The sequence below is a fragment of the Pholcus phalangioides genome, unplaced genomic scaffold, assembly GCF_987345545.1.
Source record: "Pholcus phalangioides strain wild (caught in Gottingen) unplaced genomic scaffold, Ppha-v1.0 ptg000002l_1, whole genome shotgun sequence".
Classification (NCBI taxonomy): Eukaryota; Metazoa; Arthropoda; class Arachnida; order Araneae; family Pholcidae; genus Pholcus; species Pholcus phalangioides.
In genome coordinates, this window is record NW_028301595.1 from 6,035,096 (window position 1) to 6,056,837 (window position 21,742).

At 40.0% G+C, this 21,742-nt stretch overlaps 1 protein-coding gene across 1 annotated transcript in view; it reads left to right on the top strand.

Moving 5' to 3' along the window:
- Positions 1–5,471: 5,471 nt before the first annotated feature.
- LOC149089139 (uncharacterized) overlaps positions 5,472–21,742 on the top strand; it is a 75,400-nt gene continuing 59,129 nt past the window's right edge. The window contains exon 1 of the mRNA XM_089237441.1: positions 5,472–5,746. Within this exon, the coding sequence (XP_089093567.1) occupies positions 5,597–5,746 (150 nt within the window). The 5' untranslated portion in view covers positions 5,472–5,596. The remainder of the gene's footprint in view (positions 5,747–21,742) is intronic.

The following is a 21,742-nucleotide window of genomic DNA, read 5'->3' on the forward strand; positions in this document are numbered from 1 at the left end:
TATAATACAAACAGAATAGGCATACAAAAGCTATTTTACACAATGCATGGTCATGTATAAGAAAAGGGCCAGACTTTGACTTGATGGGGCAATAGGGAAAAGTGGTATTGGCCCTCTCGACTGTGGTCGAAGAGGTTTGGTATGTTAGCAAATACAGTACATGTTGTGTGTAACATCAAAAAAGGGGATATGCAATATTATTTTTTTTTTAATGAAAAAATGTAATGTAAAATTCTCCATGAAAAAGCTAAAGATGACAGATTTTCTTGTAAAAGACTAGAACGAACTAATGATTTTATCCTTTTTAATAAGAAGAATGATCTTTCTCTAGAACAGTGTTTGATATTGGTGATGGGTTGTCAATGATGATTCAATGCTATCTCAACATTAGAAACTGTCTCGTGTCTCTTCTAAAGCATTGGTGACAGTGTCACTAACCTGAACCAAGGATGAAAATTGTTGCAGCTTGTCTGAAAAAGTGTTTGCAAGATCAGATGCACATAAAGTTTTGCATTGCAATTATAGATTACAGAATCTTCATGAAGATTTGAAGATTTCATGTTGATCAAACATGCAAACTTTCTTGTCATCGTTTATAAATCATTCTACTATCAAAAAGATGTGAATTCAAGGAATTGAACAAAAGATTGTGCCACATTGAAACATATTTTTGTTGTTGTGGAGTTAATCTTGCAATAGGTGCATTACACATGCTGTGTAGTCTATTACTGATTCTTACAATATTAAAATTGATGGTGTTTGCTAATAATGGACACTTTGGAAATAATATGATGGAATTTAGGGAAAATTCAGAGACGGTTAAGATGGGTTGAGGCAGTGGGCACAGAAGAAAATATTGGGATCCGTAAAGAAAAAAGTGTGAAGTTGTGGTTTTGCAGGGGTTTTAGAAGTTAGGGCCCAGGTCGCTGGAAAAATACTTTGATTTTCCAAAATTTTACCAAATAAAATTTATAAAAATTTGAGTAAAATATATGCTACTTTAAATTTGGGGTCCCCTCAAAACATGAAGCCCTGGGCCAATGCCCATGTTGTGCATGCCGAAATCATGCCTTGCATAAGATGCACTAATGCCTAAAGATCTAGCAAGATTACTATATCGAACAAAAAAAAGTTTTTGGGAGTATTGTCCCCCTCTTTAGGTGTAAACTTGTATCCGGTTCTCTCTCTCTCTCCATGGCCCCCCCCCCAAAATTTGCCACCATCTCCATAGTAACTTACAAAAATATTGGTTTTGAGGGGGTGGACCCAATAATTCTGAGCCTTTCCAATATATAACTTTACGCTTATACTTCCCTCTTTCTGTTATACAGGTCACACAATGTGAATTGAACTGGAAGGGGAGGGGGCTGTGTGACGAGATGCAATTACTCTACCAAGAACCAAGGTATGGCTGGCCACTCCATCTAGCAAATATCTTCCTTTTTCCAGAAATATGTCTACCTTATCAGCCCTATGTGGACCCCCATTGTTGTCCATTAAAATAAAATCAGTCCCAACTGCACCCCTGAAAATGTAAACATAGGGATCCAAGATGTCATCCCTATACTTCACAGCTCTCACAGATCCTCTGGTAAAGACATGGAGGCCTGTGCACTCGTCCAACATGATGCCTGTCAAATCAACTTGCAACTTGCTACCTGTCCTCCAACATCAGAGAAAAAGACCACTGTGGCCACAACCCGCACATCGTAGAGCAGGATTCCCAGGCGAGGACCTTTGATGGGCTCCCAGACCAGACTTTCCATGGGCCCTTTTAAAGTGAGTTTATAACATGAAAAAACAAAACATTATCGTCACAGGGCTGCAGCCTTGTCAGCCCCAACCTTGGGGGGGGAATGACTTTAGCACGCGGGGTGATGATTTGGCAAGCATCATATTGGATTGGTACATAGGCCTCCATATCTTTACCAGGGGATCCGTGACTACTGTGAGATATTGGGATGACATTGTTGATCTCTATGTTTAGCTTTTCATCAGTGCAATTGATGCTAATTTCATTTTAATGGACACCAAAACACGTGTCCACATACTGCAGATGTGATCAACAAATTTTTGTAAAGGGAAGATATTTGCTAGATGGGGGGCTAGTCTAATCTCCAGACCAAAATCCTATAGATCATGCCTGGGACGCTCTTAGGAGAACGATTGCAGCTCGTCACCTCCCTCCCAGAATCATCTAGGAGCTTTTCTTTAAACTAAGCACAACTATCAGTCCTATCGCCATGGGCAATTAGGGCCATACATGAACTACTACTAAACCACACATGTACCTCGTTCATATTCCTCTGCGGAACTTCTTACGAATTGATACATGTTGGAATGTGCGTGTACATGCAGTGAACCTGAAGTGAAGTTCTTTTCTGTGTAATACTTGTGTGTAGTGCCGCCATCTGCCATCAGTTTTTCTAACTATGAGTAAAGTGTAATGATTGTGTCATTGTAGGTCTGTGGCGAGACTTTTTAACAGGAAGATCAGCCTGCATTTGCGCCTCCAAGTTGGGAACTGGTCATACATGAACTGATAACCGTATTTATGGAAGAATTGGGCTGACTACCACAGGAACTTCCAAATGGCCTGATTTTTACTTTTAATAATAACATGTGTCGCATATTCTCAAGAGATTCATAAGATCTGTCCAGGGAATTTTAGTGTTAGTAGACATCCATGCCCGAACCGGGATCCGAATCCAGATCTACACAGTCAGAGAGGATAGTACCTCCAGAGTATTAATTCCTCTCTTACTGTTATGCAGGTTGCACAACATTAATTCATACCAGAAATCACCGCTAGGCAGTCTAGTGTTCTTAACCATTAGACCTAACCAGAGCCGTCTTAAGAGCATCATGGGCCCCGGGCCAAGTGATCTTTCTGAAGCCCTACCAGGCAAATTCTCGGAAATTTCAATCAGATCTCATTTTTGTGAGGCCCCTTTTCTCTTGAGCCATGCCTGGGTGGGCCCATGCCTTAAGACAGCACTGGACCTAACCCCATTAATTTTTTATTTTATTCCCTATTGTTAGTTTTGTGTTAGACCATCTGGCACTGATGCGTCTTGTGCACAATCATTTAAATGTGCAAAATAACTTGTATGCCTGCTTTGTTTGTATTATATCAACCTATGTGCAATCAAATTTCAGTTAAATTTGTCCAGAAGTTCTGGAGAAAAAAAACCAAAAGTGAAAATTCTCTTGATTTTGAACACCAGGGTAACCAGTCACCCACACAAAAGTATGTGTACACTGGAACAGGGTGCACCAGCAGGCTGGGGGCAAGTACGTATTTAGGCTGTTCCTTGTAAAGTTGAAGAAATTAAAAGGTTGAAATTTTTATGCCCTCTCTTATCCGTCGCCTGGGGGCACCAGACCCTGCCTGCTCCCCCTTGTTGCGGCTCTGCACTGGAACACGCCATATGAGCACACTGAAATGAAATTAATGAAAATCTTCAATAAAATTTGAAGTGTATGAGCTCAGGCTCTGTTGGTCACTGCATTCATTATTTATTATGGTTTATGATGTAAGAAACTTCTACCTCAATCAAAGTTAAGTGTTTGAATTGGCTCTATTAGTGGTTTTTTTTTTAAAATTCATATTTGGTCCTTTAAGTTGTTCAGCTCTTACACGGCCCGCAAAATTTTTCCTGGGCGAAAAATAGCCGAGAAGTTTGTCTATCGTTGTAGCAGTTTCGAAATCTCTGGAGAAGATATCGTTATTGACAGAAGAGCCGACAAGAAGAAAACATTGGTAATGGGTGGGGCTGAAAATCATCTTTCATCCCGTATACAAGGGACTCAAGCCCGTTGTATTGTATATTAATGAATTATTGGGAGGGCTCAGCCCCTCCCCCACAAGATTTATTGGGGGTGCCTCAGCTCCAGGGCAGTAGCTTGTTTTTTCGCCCCCCCCCCTCAGAAGGGAAAAATATGCAAAATAAATGCACATTATTTGTGAGGCCTCCATTCGGCTCGGGGCCCTCTGCTCAGCTCCCAGATTTCGGTGCCTATGGTTATAGAGGGATTTATCGTAATAAAGGATATCGTTATATCGAGAGAAATTTAACATTGAATTATAGGCAATTCCAAACACGATGTGAAAAAATATCGTTGTAGAGGGATTACAAAAAAAAAAAATCGCGGAGAAAATTTGAGAAAAACCTCAAAATGCGGAAAAATTGTTTTACCATGCATTTAATGCTGTGTTTCTCTCCCCCTCCTTACCACCTTTCCTCCGTTTTTCGAATTCCAATATCTCAGTGAATATTGCACTTGGAAACATGGATTTTTTTTTTTCGTCAGAAGAGACGGGGCAACAACTTTCTAATTGAGTTTGGGGCACACGGGAACTGTATAAGAAGTTAATTTTTCATTTTAATAACTATTCCCTTGAAGCATGAATGACATATCCGAATACAGTCAAACCTCGTTAGTGCATCACCCGGTTAACACGTCACTCCGCTTACCGGATCACTTTTTGAAAGTACCAATCATCCTCAACCAGGAATTGGCACAGCTATGGCTCACTCCGCTTATCAAGTCATATTTTTGCTCTAGCAAGAGTGACTCACTAACGAGGTTTGACTGTACTACACGTTATTTGGAAACTTTTTCTAATTGGAAGTACGCCTCTAGGATCAACAATTTGCCAGTAAAATGGCCAGTAAACCCCCACACCCGGTTTGCTATGCAGCTGCAGTCGAATCCCATTTTAACGAACACTTTTCTAATCTCTCAAGTATAGGAACAATGCAAACAACCTGAAATTCCTTTATAACGAAGTGATTTCTCCGGTCTCTTGGAGTTCGTTATAACGGGATTCGACTGTATTTGCTATTGACCCGTGTTTGCTGTGCAACTATTTGCTATTGGCCCCTGTTTGCTGTGCAACTATTTGCTATTGACCCCTGTTTGCTGTGCAACTCTATTTGCTATTGACCCGTGTTTGCTATGCAACTATTTGCTATTGACCCCTGTTTGCTATGCAGCTCTATTTGCTATTGACCCCGTATATTCTGTGGAAGAGGAAAATCGAAAATTCATAAAATGAGTATAAGGAAAATTCAGAATAAATGTAGGAAATATTTTTTCAGAATTGAGGAAAACTCAGAATAAGTGAAAGAAATAATTCAGAATTCCAGAAAATGATAAAAAGGGCAGAATTCCAAAAAAGATTGAAACTCTAAAATTTATTTTAACGAAACAATTCCAGAATCGTTAAAAATTCAAATTTATGAAAGAAATTATTATTATACCGTAAGTATAGGGAGGGGGGGGGGGGTGTGACCGCACCTGTCGCTCACCCCTAAGAGCGGCTCTGTGATTAATAATCTTCCACGGTGAATAGTAATAATCATCACGAGAGTATAGTAGAGAGATGACAGAACGGGAAGAGGAGAGAAGCAGCCGCGGATTGGCTGATGACGGAGTTGATAGTTTGGCGCTGTTGTGTTTCGTGCGAGATTCATCATCGCGTCGTCTGCTATTCTTGTTCAGTCGGTGCTCGTCAGCCGTAGAGTGTGTTTGATGTTGGAGTGAGTGTGAGTGAGGTGCTCAATATTCCTCAAGGAAGGGCGGCGCATGCATGAGCTGCAGAGCGTCCACACCGAACTCCAGTCGCCGCCGGCACAACTTCGTGGTCGTCGGCAATAGGAAAAGACTTGCCGTCGGCGATGGATTAATCCAACACGACGTCGTCAAAACTGAACCACCCCACGACGAAGAAGACATGAAAGTAAGCCAGTTTTAATTCGACTCAAACAATTGTTTATATTCTATGTAATTTATGGCAATGGCAGTCATATGTATCTACGAATACAAAATCAGAAGCCACAAAACAGCCCAACAAGGTGGCTGGAAAGAATAAATTTAAAAAAAATTAATTTAACCCTTACAGCGGCAATCCCGAGATATCTCGTCAAACTTGATCTGCTTTATTTCGGTCACCCCGAAATATTTCGGATTCTTAACACGCTTTTATTTCCAATATGGCAGCTATAACGAGGATCAGGAAAATTTTAAAAATCGCTTAAACCGTTAAATAATATTGGAAAGTCCATAAAAATGCGATCGTAAGCCTAAATACAGCAACCCAATAGCAACAAATCTGAAAAAAAAACCCCGGGAAGAATTGAAGTAAACTATAATAAACTGTCCGTAAAAAACTATGGTTGTCATTCATTTAAATAGCTTCTCGATTACTCCCACCCTCTTTATCATATTTCCTCTTGAATGGGAGGGATTCACGACATCGGAATATAAGCTATTCCATGCAGAGGTGCCAGCAGGGAGAAAACATTGGAGGGGGGCTGAAAGTTGCTTTTCGTCCCGTACATACGGGACTCAAGCGCGTACGCAGGAGGAGGAAGGTGCATTGCATTGTTTTTTTATAAATTATTGGGGGGGGGGGCTCAGCCCCTTAACAAAATTTATTCGGGGGGGGGGGGCTCAAATGGCCTCAGCTCGTAGGTTCCGGCGCCTATATATGATTCCATGCATGTACTGTTACCATCCTGTTGGAGAAAAACTCTCTGGGTCTCACAACAACCTGAAATTATCCCTAACTAACCGAAACTTCTACTCGTCACGGGTCGAATCATTTGAATGACGGCCGTAGCAATATTTCGTGATCCATCTTATCAATCCCATTGAAAATCTGCTTTAAGAACCCTAACGCTTAAGCTGTTCCGATTGCAAAGAAATAATATTTCAATGAATCAAGTCTCTATTCGTAGCTCAAGCCTTGCATGCCCGCTAACGTTCTAATGCAGTGTTTCTCATTCTATGGCTCGTGGACCAGAGGTGGTCCCTCAGGCAGACATGATAACCTCTAATTTAATGAAAAACTATTTTGGGCGCGGTAGCCCAGGTCGATAAGATACTCGCCTAAAATACCAGAGGATGTTTAGAGGTGTCGCGAGTTCGATACCCGGTTCGTCCTTGTCAGAAAACTTTCCCGACGCAGGAGCACAACAAAAAAACGGCGACTTGACCGCAGCAAAAAATTGCTACCGCAGGGAGTCCCTCATCGAGGGGTTAGCGCACCAACCTCTCGATGAGTATAAAAAACAAGCCTGCCGTTCGGAATCGGCAATAAATTGTAGGTCCCGGTCTAACTAGCCCTCGTGTGCAGAAAATGACCGTGGTGCGACAAAAATGATCAAATGAAAAACTATTCAATTGTTGTAATTGTGATATTAGTAATTTTTATCCCTCTGGGTTCAAATAAAAGTTGGACCTTCACTGATGGTAATCATAGAGAGAAAAATGCAGAGGGAATTCCGATCCTAAGTACGGGATATCACTAAACATATCCAAAAGAAATGTGTGCATATTATTGCTAAAATCACTAAAAGGTGAGTTAATTGCTGTAAGTCGAAGTAAATAAAGTAGCCTCGGGGAAAAAAGAACATGACTAATATTGATAATATTTTCATCGAAAAAAAAAACAACGGGAATTCCGATCGCCTTTTGTCACTAAAAATGCTGCCAAAGATGGCAAAATCACCAATTGTTGCTGAATTTGCTGAGCGATTATCAATATAACGAGAAGTAAAGATCTACCGGAAATTACGGTGAGCTGAAATATGTTCAAAAAAAAACATTGGTTTTGAGCAATTCCTCATCGCTTTGATTTCCGACTACACCCAGAGTCGCCCTTAGGGATGTGCGACAGGTGCGTCCGCACCGGGCCCCGCGTTCTTGCCCCCCCCCCCCACACACACACACACACTTACGGTAATGATAATTTTTTCAGCAAATTCTGGAAATGCGAATTTTCATAAATCCTGGAATTCTGCAATTTCATCAATTGTGGAAGTATTTTTGTCATTTGTTATTCTAATAAATGAAAGAAATTTTCAGGATCAAAATGAAAAAAAAAATCATTTAAAATCAATCAAATCAAAATGATGAAAATTCCTGCTGGAATTATTTCTTTCATTTATTCTGCTTATTCCGAATTTTCTTCAATTCTGAAATTCTGAATTTTCTTCAATTCTGAAATTCTGAATTTTCTTCAATTCTGAAATTCTGAATTTTCTTCAATTCTGAAATTCTGAATTTTCTTCAATTCTGAAATTCCGAATTTTCTTCAATTCTGAAATTCCGAATTTTCTTCAATTCAGAAATTCTGAATTTTCTTCAATTCTGAATTTTCTTCAATTCTTCAATTCTTAATTTTCTTCAATTCTTAATTTTCTTCAATTCTGAATTTTCTTCAATTCTGAATTTTCTTCAATTCTGAATTTTCTTCAATTCTTCAATTCTGAATTTTCTTCAATTCTTCAATTCTGAATTTTCTTCAATTCTTCAATTCTGAATTTTCTTCAATTCTTCAATTCTGAATTTTCTTCAATTCTTCAATTCTGAATTTTCTTCAATTCTTCAATTCTGAATTTTCTTCAATTCTGAATTTTCTTCAATTCTGAATTTTCTTCAATTCTGAATTTTCTTCAATTCTGAATTTTCTTCAATTCTGAATTTTCTTCAATTCTGAATTTTCTTCAATTCTGAATTTTCTTCAATTCTGAATTTTCTTCAATTCTTCAATTTTGAATTTTCTTCAATTATGAAAATCAGGAAATTATTTATTGCATTCATTCTAAATTTTCATCTGTGGAATTATTTATTGCATTTATTCTGAATTTTTCTAGAAATATTTCTTTCATTTATTCTGTTTATTCCGAATTTTCTTCAATTACGAAAAAATCAGGGAATTATTTCTTTCATTTATTCTGTTTATTCCGAATTTTCTTCAATTACGAAAAAATCAGGGAATTATTTCTTTCATTTATTCTGAATTTTCATGGGATTGTGCTGAGATTTTATTTCTACTAATTATTCTTCTCATTTTTGATCATTTTGACCGAATAACCAATTTTTAATTGGTTTTGAAACTATTTCTTTCATAAATTTTTTCCCCGAAAGAAATTTTCATTAAATTGCTTTGTTAATTAAAATTTAATTGTCTATATTTTTATGTGGAAGTTTTTTTAGCACTCGTATATTTTGTAGGAATTTTTTTTTAATGTGCCGGTTCCCCTTTTCCTACAGAATATATATAAAATAGGGCTAAGGGGCCCCGAAATTATAATGACTCCTCTGGTCCATTATATTCTCTCACCGGGCCCCCGTGTCTGTCAAGAGCAGCGCTGACTACACCTATTAATTTAACGTCACCAATGACACCTGCAAATTCGCATCATATATTTTCCACCAAGTGCCTAAACTAGGCATCCTCAACCCGTTGCTCGCGAGCACCACGGTGCTCTCTGAAGCACCCAGAGTGCTCGATGCTCGTGTCCGATTTCGTGCTCGCGAGTACTCTTGATCAACGTTCCAATTAAACACCTTGTTCAAATTGCATTCAAGTATTGAAATCATCCGGAATTCATTCATTCGCATGTCAAACTCGCCTTAAGGGGGCTCTTTTGATGAAGGGCACAGGCAGTGCTCGTGACTAGAAAATGGTTGAAGACCTCTGGCCTAAACATTTTCGGGTTCAGGGCAAATAACTAGGATCTTTCGGGAAGGGAGAGGGGGGGGAGCGTAATTTTGTCCCTCTCTCTTCACTGTTAAAATCCGTGATTTTTTTTTAACGGTATCTCCCCAAAAACCTGCCGCCCCGGGGAATTGCATCGTCGACCTCCCTTGTTCCCGCCCCCCCCCTTTCCTTGAACCCCGATTTTATTTTTTTCGAAAAGGGAATAGGCATCCAAATAAAACGTACGTTAGTAACAGAATGCGTACATGAATGCTGGGAAAGATCTGTATAAAAATATGAAAATAAAATCCACCAAACACAAGAATTAATTGGAATGATGCCAATTCAGGATTAATGACAGCTGAGAATTGAAGAAGTAATTTTAGAATTAATGAGTTTTTTTTTAAATCTGAAGAGTGACTTCAGTATTAATGAAAGTTAAAAAATTAAAATAATGATTTCAGAATTGATGAAATTGAGAATTAAAGAAATTTCAGGATTAATAGAATTAATGAAGCTTAAGAATTAATGGAAAAATCTTAAGATTAGTGAAAGCCGAGAATTGAAGGGATAATCTCAGAATTAATGAAAGGTAAGAATGAAAAATTATTTCATTTATTTAAAAAATTCCACATATTGCTAATGAAAATTCAGAATTAATGAAAGAATTAATTTCATGATACTCATGAAAATTCAGAGATCGATGAAAATTCAGCACCAAAAATGTAATTTCAAAGTTGATGAAAATGAAAGAAATAGTTTCCGATTTATTTTAGATTGAGAATCAAACAAACACTGACAGAATTAACTACTTCGCTTACAAGCGATTGGCGACAAATTCGGATGATCTCTATTTGACGAATCGGCGATAAATATGGTTACCGTGTCCTAGCCTAACCGCACGTTAGAGAAAGGGAAAGAAGGAGAAGGAAATAAAATAGAGAAAAGGAAGGGAGAAAAACAACAAGAAAAAGGGTAAAACAGTATAATAGGTAAGAGAGTAGTAGCCTATACTATTTATAAAGTAGATTTATCTTTTCGCACTCACTCTACTTGTTCTCTTTTTTATGTATATAGTATCTTCTGTATGTGGAAAAAAAAATCACTATCAGGGTTTAGAAAAAACCAGGGGGAACTATATATGTTACAACAAAGCTTCGTGATGTTAAGGAGGGAGGAAAGAAAACAGAGAGAACGTGTTCAAAAATTTTTTCCGCTGGCGTTTGGACGCAATATTACGTCCTTGATGGTAAAGTGGTTAGTAAAAAAATAATTGCAGAATTAAAGAAAACATTCAGAACTTAGGAGGCCCGGCTTCATTAGTTTCCCCACGAAGGGTCGTGTATACCCCCGTATACCCCCCTCTTCCCCAACCTGGGTCTGACTCTGGTCTGCAGTTCGAACTTTTTTTTTTCTCCCACTGTACATTTTCAGAAAATTAATAAGGGGGAGGAATCGGTGAAGGTCTCACTCTCTCCAGGATTTCAGGGGGCCGCTGCTCATAAGATACGCATACTTTTAAAAATTAGTTGGAAGAATGTTCTTGTTACTCCTCCGCGGGGGCAGCTTAAGCGAGTGTCCAAGGCGTGCGGTGGACCCGGGCGGCAGCTGAGACTTTAGCTAGAAATCATATAATTTACAAAAAATTGCCAATAGTAAAATTTTTTTCAGCCATACCTTCACGAGACAAACGTTGAGGAAACTTGAGAGAACAGACAAGGCCTGAAACTGTTATGCCACAGCGATAATAATGTACTCTGTCACAAGGAGGGCAAGTGTGCGTTTTGGTGCCCTCACCCAGTAATATTTCTGGTCAAATGAAGGCGAAAGAAATATTAGACTTCTCGCTCGTCCGGTCTATGAAGCACCAGAGAGAGAGAGAGAGAGAGAGAAACGCCTTTGAAATAAATTTTCTTAGTAAAAGTCGCACGTTATACTTTCTCAGTGTGTATCGGGGTGCTCAAGTGTAAGAAATGATTGCTAATTTTAAGAGCTGTAATGTGGATATCAAGTTATCTGGCATGATTGAGAATGATAAAATATTTAATATATTTAGATCAAACGATAAAATAATCCTGAACCGGGAAATGGGATAGTTTCTTTAAAAGCGGGACGTATGGTAATGGATATTTTTCACAGTAAAAAAACTGGTGTGCGTCTTTGTGCTAGGAAAAATCAGGTTTATCCCAGGGTTGTCGGAAGTGTGCAAGATCCGTGGGTGCTCGTTTTGGGCTTTGTGTAGGAATTTTTGATTCTTGGATTGATTCCGGAGGAGGAGGGGGGGGGGGACAGTGCTCAGGACCGTGCTTGACAATTCTGCGGGTGTGCGAGCACCGCCGGTTCCGACGGCACCGCTGGGAGCCTTGCCAGTCTCCCGCAAGAATCATCTTTAGGGACGGCTCATGAAGCTTTGCACCCGGGGGGCAGGGAAGTTGGAACCGCCCCTGCCCCTCCATCAAGAACAGATTGCAAAAATGTAGATCAATGGCAATTTGGTTTGAATACTACAATATTTTTGGTTCGAATGAGGCCGGTACAACACTATAAAAGTTTAACAAAAGTTATTTTATAAAACTTGAAAAATTTAACCAATAAGCGTATCGGTTAGATTCGTACGAATGCAACAACATGCTGCTTATTGCCTGTTTTGTTCAAGTTTTGTAAAAGATCTTTTATCAAACTTCTTATATCGAAATATAATCTCGGCCTAATTGGTCATTTTTTTAAGTTTTGTAAAAAGTCTTCTTTTATCAACTTTTATAGTGCAATCCTGGCCTGGAGATGATTTTCAGACATTTAATGACATTGTGATTTGCCCTATAGCCAATAGAAGATTCCCATCGCAGCTGCAGATGAAACGTGTGCTTTCGTTCCGAGTTCTTGAAAACGGCTCCAACCAGAGACGGATATTTATCGTTTTGGCGCCTTTCTCCCATCCTCGTATGAATTTTCTTGACCATTTTTTCATTCCTCAAATTCGCCCCACCTCTCACCTTTGCATGTGCTAGCACACATACTTGCACACTTTCTTGGTCACTCTTTGGTCTCGTCTAGGTCACTTTTTTTTATCATTCCCATTCTAGATGCTATCTGGGTCACCTTTTTTGGTCATTTCCGCCCTTACATACCATCTAGGTCACTCTTTTGGTCATGCGCATGCTTGCACACTGTTATGGTCACTCGCGTGCTTTACACAAGCTGTAGGTGAGCGTTTCTCAAGCACCGGACTGCGAATGATTCGGGGTTTTTTCCCCAAACTTACTTACCATTAGTTGTATGTACACATAAGAGAATGACCTAGAGAGTTTGACCAAAAGAGTGACTTAGAGCGTGAGCAAGCACATGAATGACTTACAGAGCGAGAAACCATGCCAGTGAGTGACCTAGAGTGTGTGTGCAAGCTTCGAATGACCAAAAAGAGTGACCTAGAGTGCGTACAAATATGTGAATGACCAAAAAAGCGACGTGGAAAGCGTGTCAATGACCAAGCATGCGAATGGCCAAAAGACTGACCTACAAGGCGAGGGACCAGATCAGTGAGTGGCATAGAGCGCGTGAAAGCATATGAATGACTGAATGACCAAAAGAGTGACCTAGAGTGCGTGCAAGCATGTGAATGACCAAAAGAATGAGCTAGAGCATGTGTAAAGGTGTAAATGATCAAAAGAGTGATCCAGCAAGGAACCCATGCCAATGAGCAATCAAAAAAGTGATCTAGAGCGTGTGCAAGCATATGAGTTACCAAAACAATTTGCATGCATGGGAGTGACTCAAAAAAGACAAATGTACTTGCGGGGGAGGGGGGGCAAGCGGGTGGCGAATTCAGGGAAAGAGTAGTCAAGAAAATTGGACCAGAAGTGGGGGGGGGGGGAGTTGGAGGACCGTCAAATTCGCGTAGCCCGCAGGCGGCAAACCATAAATGCGCCTCTGTTTAAACGTCTTTCCCATTTACGAATTTTTGATTTTACGAACTACCACGTATTTTTCACTTCCGTACGGGTTCATAAAAACGAGCTTCGACTGTATTCGGATTCTGCATTGCACTCGAAGGAGGCTTCCATGCGGGCCCCGGCCTTTATACGGCCCAGAAAGATTATCTCCGGGACCCCTGTAGACAATAGCACACTGCCTTCCTAAGTAGCAAATATAAGTGACGTGACTGTATCAATTTCACGGTTTTCGATAGCCATGTCTGTGGGCGAACATTTGTGTATTCTCATTCATCTCGTCTCTCCCCCTCTCTTAAAGTTAAAAATATATCAGTCAGAGTCGGATTCGTGTTTTCAAGTAGACGCAGACACGTGACGCTCTTCAAGATGCCAGAATCGTGACTCTGGGACACACACACATACAAAAGATTATTTAGATTATTCAAGACATCAACATGTTACATGCTCCTCTTGTTCATCCGATCTTGTTACATGCAGATCGAGCTAGAAAATTGTATTGGATATGTTGCGGTAAATGTGTTAAATCGGTTTTCATACGCATTGTGAACATGGAAGGACCGGACACACCCCGTTTCCCATCTCAAGGAGATATCGAAGCTTTCCCGAAAGATGGGTGCATCCGGAATTTTATTAAATGAATAATATATATATATACAACACACTTGTATGTATATATATACACACACACGTAGAAATCAACAAAATCAACAATCTACACAATCAATATGCTAAATCGTGGTCTAAGAATCGAAGCCTAAATTAATATTGTAGCGTCCTTAGCTCGTCTGGACTCGATAACCCAAGTTCCGTTGGTCAGTCCGTCCGCGTGCGTTGGATGTCATAAGTTGTAGGCCGGTTATATTACACACAATAAGCGGTTATTATGCATACTTACCAATTCGTTTTGGTAAGTTGGATAAATTTATCACTTTTACCGGCGAATATGCATAATATCCAAGCGTCATCGGTAAGTTTGATAAATATCTGAAATTTTTTTATCGCCTCTATCTGTAATTATGCATAATACTCTAGTGTAATTGGTGAATTCGATAAATATGAAAAAAAAGAAAAAAAAATCCAAATGAGTCTAGTATGTGTGTGATGAAATATAGTCGGACACCGATATAACGATAACAAATTTTATGATCGTACCCTGATATAATGATGCGATACATGGATGAATTATCACGTGCAATATATATCATATACGTAGTACAATTTATCATGGTTATCAATAACGTGACGCTTGGGTGCTATGCGTAATCACCGGTAAAAGTTATAAATTTAGGGATATTTATCGAAATTACCAAAATGCTTGATAAGTATACATAATAACCGGTTATTACGTATATAATAACCACATTTATCACATTTACCGTAACAGATGGACAACGGTCGTGGTTCATTCGGAGAGATCCCCCCCCCCCCAAAATTTATGGGTGCCCCCGCCATTACATATACTCCCTTGAGTTTTCAATTTCTTGTTTAATTCGAATTTTTTGCATAATTCCAAGACCCATGATTCAAGAAGCCAGACTTTGCTTTTCTCGATCAGGATGTTAAGCACTATATTTTTATAACCCCCTTCATATAAAATTTTTTGGCAACAAATTTGGATGAAATTTATTTGAGGAATTGGCGATGAATCTTTTAACCTGAAAAAGGAAGAAAACAAAATTGATAGAAATAAGGAAAAACAGTATAAAATAGATAAGTAGATAAAAAAGAGTTTACAGTATATTTCTCTTTTCACCCTCACACTACGTGTGTTCTCTTTCGCTCTCACGTTTACATAGAAGAAAGATACAGTATATGTGAGGGAAAAAAATCACAAACACGGGTATAAGAAAAAGTGTGGGGGGAAGGAACATTTCGGTTCATAGAAAGGGTTACAATCAAGCTTCGCGGTGGTGAGGAGAGAGAGAGAAAAGAAAACACGGAGAACTACATTGAATTTATTCCACTTGAGTTAAGACGAAATATTTCGTCCATGATCGTAAAGGGATCAAAGACAGTTTGAAAATTCGGTTTTTATCTACTTTTTTTTTTGATAACTTTATGCTCATTTTAACATTGATCAGCTAGAGTGTGTCGAGGATGTGTAACATTTGATGCCGATTATGCTCTTCAACCTATGGGTCAGTTTCCCAAAGTAAGCAATATCACCACCTGGGAAGGGGGGGGGGGCGATGGAATGGTCCAGGGCGGGGGTAGAATCTGTGGTTTTGGTATAGGATCCTATGAGAGAAAATTTTCGAGTTGGGGCGATGAGAACAAAACACTTTTAAGAAAGGGTTGATGGAACAAAAAGTTTAGGAAACTATGCTATAGATCAGAGGATTTCATCTTTTTTTAGTACCCATCATCAAAAGAAGAGCACTCTTACGGCAAGTTTGATGTACGAATACATGAAATCAGGATTGTTTCAATCCTTCAGTGCGATTCGCACAAGGTGTTTACTTGGGACGTCGATCAAGTGCTCGCGAGCACGAAATCAGACACGAGCATCGAGCACTCTAGGTGCTTCAGGGAGCACTTTGGTGCTCGCGAGTATCGAGTTGTAGATGCCTGCTATAGATCAAGCGGGAGGGGTACCATTCAAAATCTGAATCTCTTCACCGCCATTAAGAGTATGGAAAGTATCAGAAAGTACGGATTGTGTAATACGTTAATGAGAGTACATACATTTCCTTGATAACATAAGACTATAGATTAATAAACAAAATTTGTGAAATATTTTCTTAACTGGTGATCACGAACTTGCTTTCCGTAACGTAAATCAGGTTTTGAACCATAGGCAAGGAATTCTACTGCGATGCTGATTCCAGAACAGTGGAGTAATGTACCAATCCAATCATAATTATTATAAATTATTAAAATTTGGAAAACAATGTAACTGACGATAAAATTTTAATAATTGATAATTATTTCTCTATGTAAATGTTGATGATTGAGTTGCAAATTGTAGTCATTTTACAGATGCAGTTTCCAATGCCTTCTTACTTCGAATTAACCATGTTCTGTATTACATGACTGTATTATACAGTGTGATTCCATAATACCCCTTGCTGCATTTTACTGGTGAACCATTGGTCCTAGAGACATACTTCCAATTCGAAAAAGTATCCAAATAACATGTAGATTTCAGATACGTCATTCATATTGCAATGGATCGTATAGTTATTAAAATATAGAAATTAACTATTTATACGGAGGACACTCTGACCTCTAACTTTCAATTAGAAAGTTGCCCTGTCTCTTCTGATGCAAAAAAGAATCCACGTTTTTAATTCCAATATTTGCTAATTACTTAACCGACATGCACCTCGTACCGTACACATTCCTCTACGGAATTTCTAACGAATCGGCATATGCCGGAATGTGTGTTTGGCCCTAACGTATTTATGTTGTTGAGTTGCGCTTGTTTAGTGCTCATGCTGCCATCTGGCTTCCATTTTCTGAAGTAAAGATGGAAAATGCTCGAATTTTCATGTTCTGTCGGTATCGTGTTGTACGTCTGCCTGTTCTCTGCGGAGAGACTTTTTCAGATGGGAGACCGGCTCACATTCGTGCCTCGAAACTGGAAAACCCGCGGAAAGCCAAATTCAGCCGCCTACCACTGTTCCGTCAACGGGGTTCGAACCTGGATCCTCGGCACGAGAGTCCAGTATGATGCCCACACGACCGCACAGCGGCTCCAACATTTGCTGAAATATTTGAATTTAAAAAAATGGAGAAACGTTTGGGGAAAAAAACAACATAAACTAACAAGCAATGCTTCTTTCCCTCGTTCACGCTGTTCTCCCCTCCCCACCCCGAATTTTCCCCTCTAATTTTTGAATTCAAATATCTCAGCATATATGGCGGCTTATGTCTTTCTTGCTAAAGCCACGTTTTCCTAGAAGCAGGTTTCTACAGCGCGTGCAGCGTGAAAACTAAAAAAAAACCTGAATTTCAAGTTTTTAACCAATCAGCGTTTTCACGCTGCACACGGCGCAGAAATTCTACTCCTAGGAAAACCCGGCTTAAATCCCGAGTCTCGTTGGCCACTGCGTATTTTCGATAATTTTCACGCCCTCACGTTTTATTCGAAAAAAAAAAAAAAAATAGATCGACGCTTTTCAGTTCAGCGAAAAATGAAAAAAAGAAAACGTCATAAAGATCACGGCTTAGTTGATAGGGGAGAAGAAACGCGAACTGGGGGGGAGGGGGGAGCCAACGTCGGTTTCCAAACTTGGCCCTGAAATGTAGAAGAGATCCCTTTATATATTCTTACACGCGTTACGTATGTATATTTAAACAAGGAAAGATGGAGAGAGAGAGAGAGAGAGAGAAAGAGAGAAGTGTGTTGTAAACCGATACCGGTAGGAAACCAACTTTGGACCATCTCTTCTTGTCTTTGAGGAGTCTTCATCTGAATTTAGACTCGGTTCTCTTTTGACGATGCAGCAGCAGCAACGAGTCTTATAAGACACTCCATCCCCCCCCCCTTCCCAATCCAGAAATTTAAGACTCTCTTACAGCTCTTGAGAGTTGTTCTCAAGCTGCAATTTCGCCATTTTATACGATATTCTTGTCTCTTCTGAATTTATCCCGTTTTGTTTGTTTGTTTATAATCGGATGCCCCGTACCGTCGTCACCCAGAGGCGGATCTATGATATTCTCTCAGCTTGTGGGTTACACGAATTTTGCTGCTATTCAGGGGGGTGGCTCAAGCGAGGGTGCAAGGGGTGCGGTGCACCCGGGTGGCTGGTTTGAAGGGGCGGTAGCCGACGCTTTTGCTTTAGGGGGGGGGAAATAATTCAAGTATTACGCCAGCATCGATGGGGGGGAGAGGGGGTTCCGTGTTTGCTGACTTTTGATGGGGGGGGGGTTGAATGATGTTTACGTCATCAACCACCCTTTAAAAAAATGTGAAATATTCTTAAGGGCATCTTACTCGGTGTGCCAAAAACGAGAAAAAACCTTTCCCTAGTTTGTGGGCACCTGAACTAACATTCTCCCTATTGATAAGTCCTCCACTATAGAACCTTAGTGATTTCTAAATGTCTCAATGATCCTTCAAGTGTTCTAGAAATGTGTAGCTGCCACTCAAGTGCTCTGTGAGTATGCCGCGGATCACTTAAATAATCTGGGAATGTCCTCGGGTAACTTAGATGTCATGTAGAACTGCAAAACGGACTCCAAACCTATGCCGCATAACGGATCTCTAGATGTGCACAGAGACCGCTTAAGTGTTCTGGAACTGGAACTATGCTGTGGGCCACTCAAGTGATATGTAAATGTATCACGAATCACTTGAGTGATATGTGAATGCGCCACGGGCCTATTTGAGTGATCTGAAAATGTGCCACGGGTCACTTAAGCTATCTGTAAATGTGCCACTTAGTTCATTTTTACAAAATTAGGTTTGAGGTGGTGGGCAACATTTGGCCCGAGGGCCATAGGTTTAACATATATGGCTTAGAGGGTTTGTCGTAATGAGTTTGTTTGAGAAATTTTGAGTTCTTAGACTTCAAATAGCATTGAAATTAACAGAAATTGATTATAATAACACATAAAGAGGTATTTTCTTCCGAAATTTTAATTTGTTTTTAAAAGTATTTTTTGCATGCACCCCCCCCCCCGCGTACGACTCTGATCCCATCCCACCAATATGCGTTAGGAGGCAGGGGAAGTGCTGACGAGGAAGGAGAGTCCTAAAAATCTGATGACGTAATAATTAAACGGCTCCCTTAGACACATAAATTTTTTAAATTTTTGAATAATAAAAATTGATAACACATCACGCGCTCAGTAGCGTATTTGCAGGATGGGGGCTTTTTTTAGCGGGCCGCCCATCGCGGCAAGTTTGGGGGCGGAAAATCTGGGGGAGGAGTATAGCCAAGAAAATTAATAGAAGGAGAGAAGAGCAGCGAAATTTGTGTAGTCCTCAATAAAACCGCCTCTGCCCAAACAGCAAAGGATTAGGTCAGTAAGTGGCAAGCACGTGAGTGAGCAAAAGAGTGATTTAGATTATGGCAAGCATATGAATGACCAAATGAGTGACCAAGTATGTAAATGACCAAATGAGTGACCAAGTATGTAAATGACCAAATGAGTGACCAAGTATGTAAATGACCAAACGAGCGGCCAACAGAGCATGAGCAAGCATGAGAATGATCAAACGAGTGACCTACAGAGCATAAGCAAACGTGTGAATGAACAAACGAGTGACCTACAGAGCATAAGCAAACGTGTGAATGACCAAACGAGTAACCTACAGAGCAAGGGACCGTGTAGTGAGTGACCAAAAAAGTGTGCAAGTATGTGAGCGACCGAAAAAGGGTGCAAGTATGTGAGTGACCAAAACAGTATGCAAGTATGTAAGTGACCAGAACAGTGTGCAAGTATGTGAGTGACCAAAACAGTGTGCAAGTATGTTAAAGACAAAAACAGATGGTCAAGTACATTTCCTTGGGTAAACAAAGAGTACGGCTTCTGGGACGGATAAAAAGAAAATCAGTTTCATCGCAGAGCATCCCATGCAGCCCATGCAGCCTCCCATCAGGGTCGTTTTTAGGGGCGGCAGATAGGCTGGAGCATTCCCTGCTGCCCTTCTAATTACGGTTTAATTTTTCTGACCACTAATTTCTCAAATTTTCTGCCATGGACAATTGACCGCTTTGCCCCTGCAAATTATGCCTCTGACTCGCTCATTTGGTCACTAAAATGCTCGAGTCTTTTCTTGGCCATTCTTTGGTCGTCGGTGACCTGGTACCCCCCCCTCTCTCTCTCTCTCTGGGTAACTTTTATGCTCACACACTCTCTATATCACTCTTTATGCTTGCGAAATCTTTAGGTCACTCACATGCTTGCAAACTCTCAAGGTTACTCACATGCTTGCAAACTCTCAAGGTTACTCACATGCTTGCAAACTCTCAAGGTTACTCACATGCTTGTGAAGTCTCTACTCTTTCTGGTCGCTGACTTGGTCTCTTACTCTCTTAGTCACTCTTTTAATCACTCTGACGTATTCCCACACTCTCTAGGCAGGGCGGATTATATAATGGGCTATATATATTTTGCTGCACTTCTCCCATTCTTCACTAATTTTCTTGACTATTCATTCCTCAAATTTTGCCTCCCCCGTAATTACGCATCTGACGTCATCACGGTTCAAGCCAGGGGAGGGGGGAGGGTTGTTTGAACTTTTAAAAAATATCGGACCCCTTGTTACCACAAGAAGGTAATAAGATGGTGGGTACTAAGCCCCTTTCACAGAATAATACCCAGAATAGGGGGCATATATAAACAGGAGCGTACGCAGGATCAACATTTGAAAGGGGCACAAAAGGCTTGAGGGCATGGGGTCCCATGCCCCCTGCGTACGCCTGTGTATATAAACAGGACAGTGACTAGATCACTTTGTCACCCAGGACAGACATGTAATATGGTGCCCCCATTCTAGTATTGATTAAGCTAGGTCAAAGTATCGATAGGTAAATTCAACGACTCTTACTCTGGCGCCCGAGCCACCCTACACCCCTCCTCTCCGCTAGTGGCGCCCTGAATATGAAATTGTTCCAAGAGCTCCTGCTAAGGTAGAGCTTATATATTTGGTGGCCGTCTACAGTGTCCGCATGCATGGCTCAATGTTAACGTCGGCTGACAACTAGGTATGAGCCTAGCACAGATATAGAAGGCCTTAAAAAGCCTAAGGTCCTCCATGTCTTTTTTAATGAAGTGCAAGACACATTTTTTTTCCGTATGAAATGCCCATAAATTGATAGAATTTAAAAAGTTGGAGATTAGATAAGCTATTGAATTTCTTCGAGGGCCGTTTAAAAGCTGAATAGCTTCTCGGCAGGCAGTACAAAAGCTGAACAACTCTTATAAATGCTGAATAAATTCTTCAAGAATCGTATGAAAGATGAATAGTTTTTTCGAGGGCCATATAGAACCTGAATAAATTCTTGGAGGGCTGTAAAATAAAGTTGAAAAATTCTTGAAGAGCTGTATGAAAGCTGAATAAATTCTTGAAGGGCAGTACAAAAGCTGAAAAATTATTCCTATAGGTTTTTGAATGCCGAATTAATTCTTCAAGAACCATATGGAAGGTGAATAGCTTCTTTAAAGGCCGTATAGAGCTGAATAGTTTCTTGGAAGGGCAGTAAAAAAATTTGAGGGCCGTCTCTAGAAGCTGAATAGTTTCAGCTTCTAGTTTTTAGTAGTTCAGTTTCAGTTTTTAGTAGTACAAAATCCGAACATTTTTTTTAAGGATTGTTTAAATGCCGAATAAATTCTTCAAGGGCCG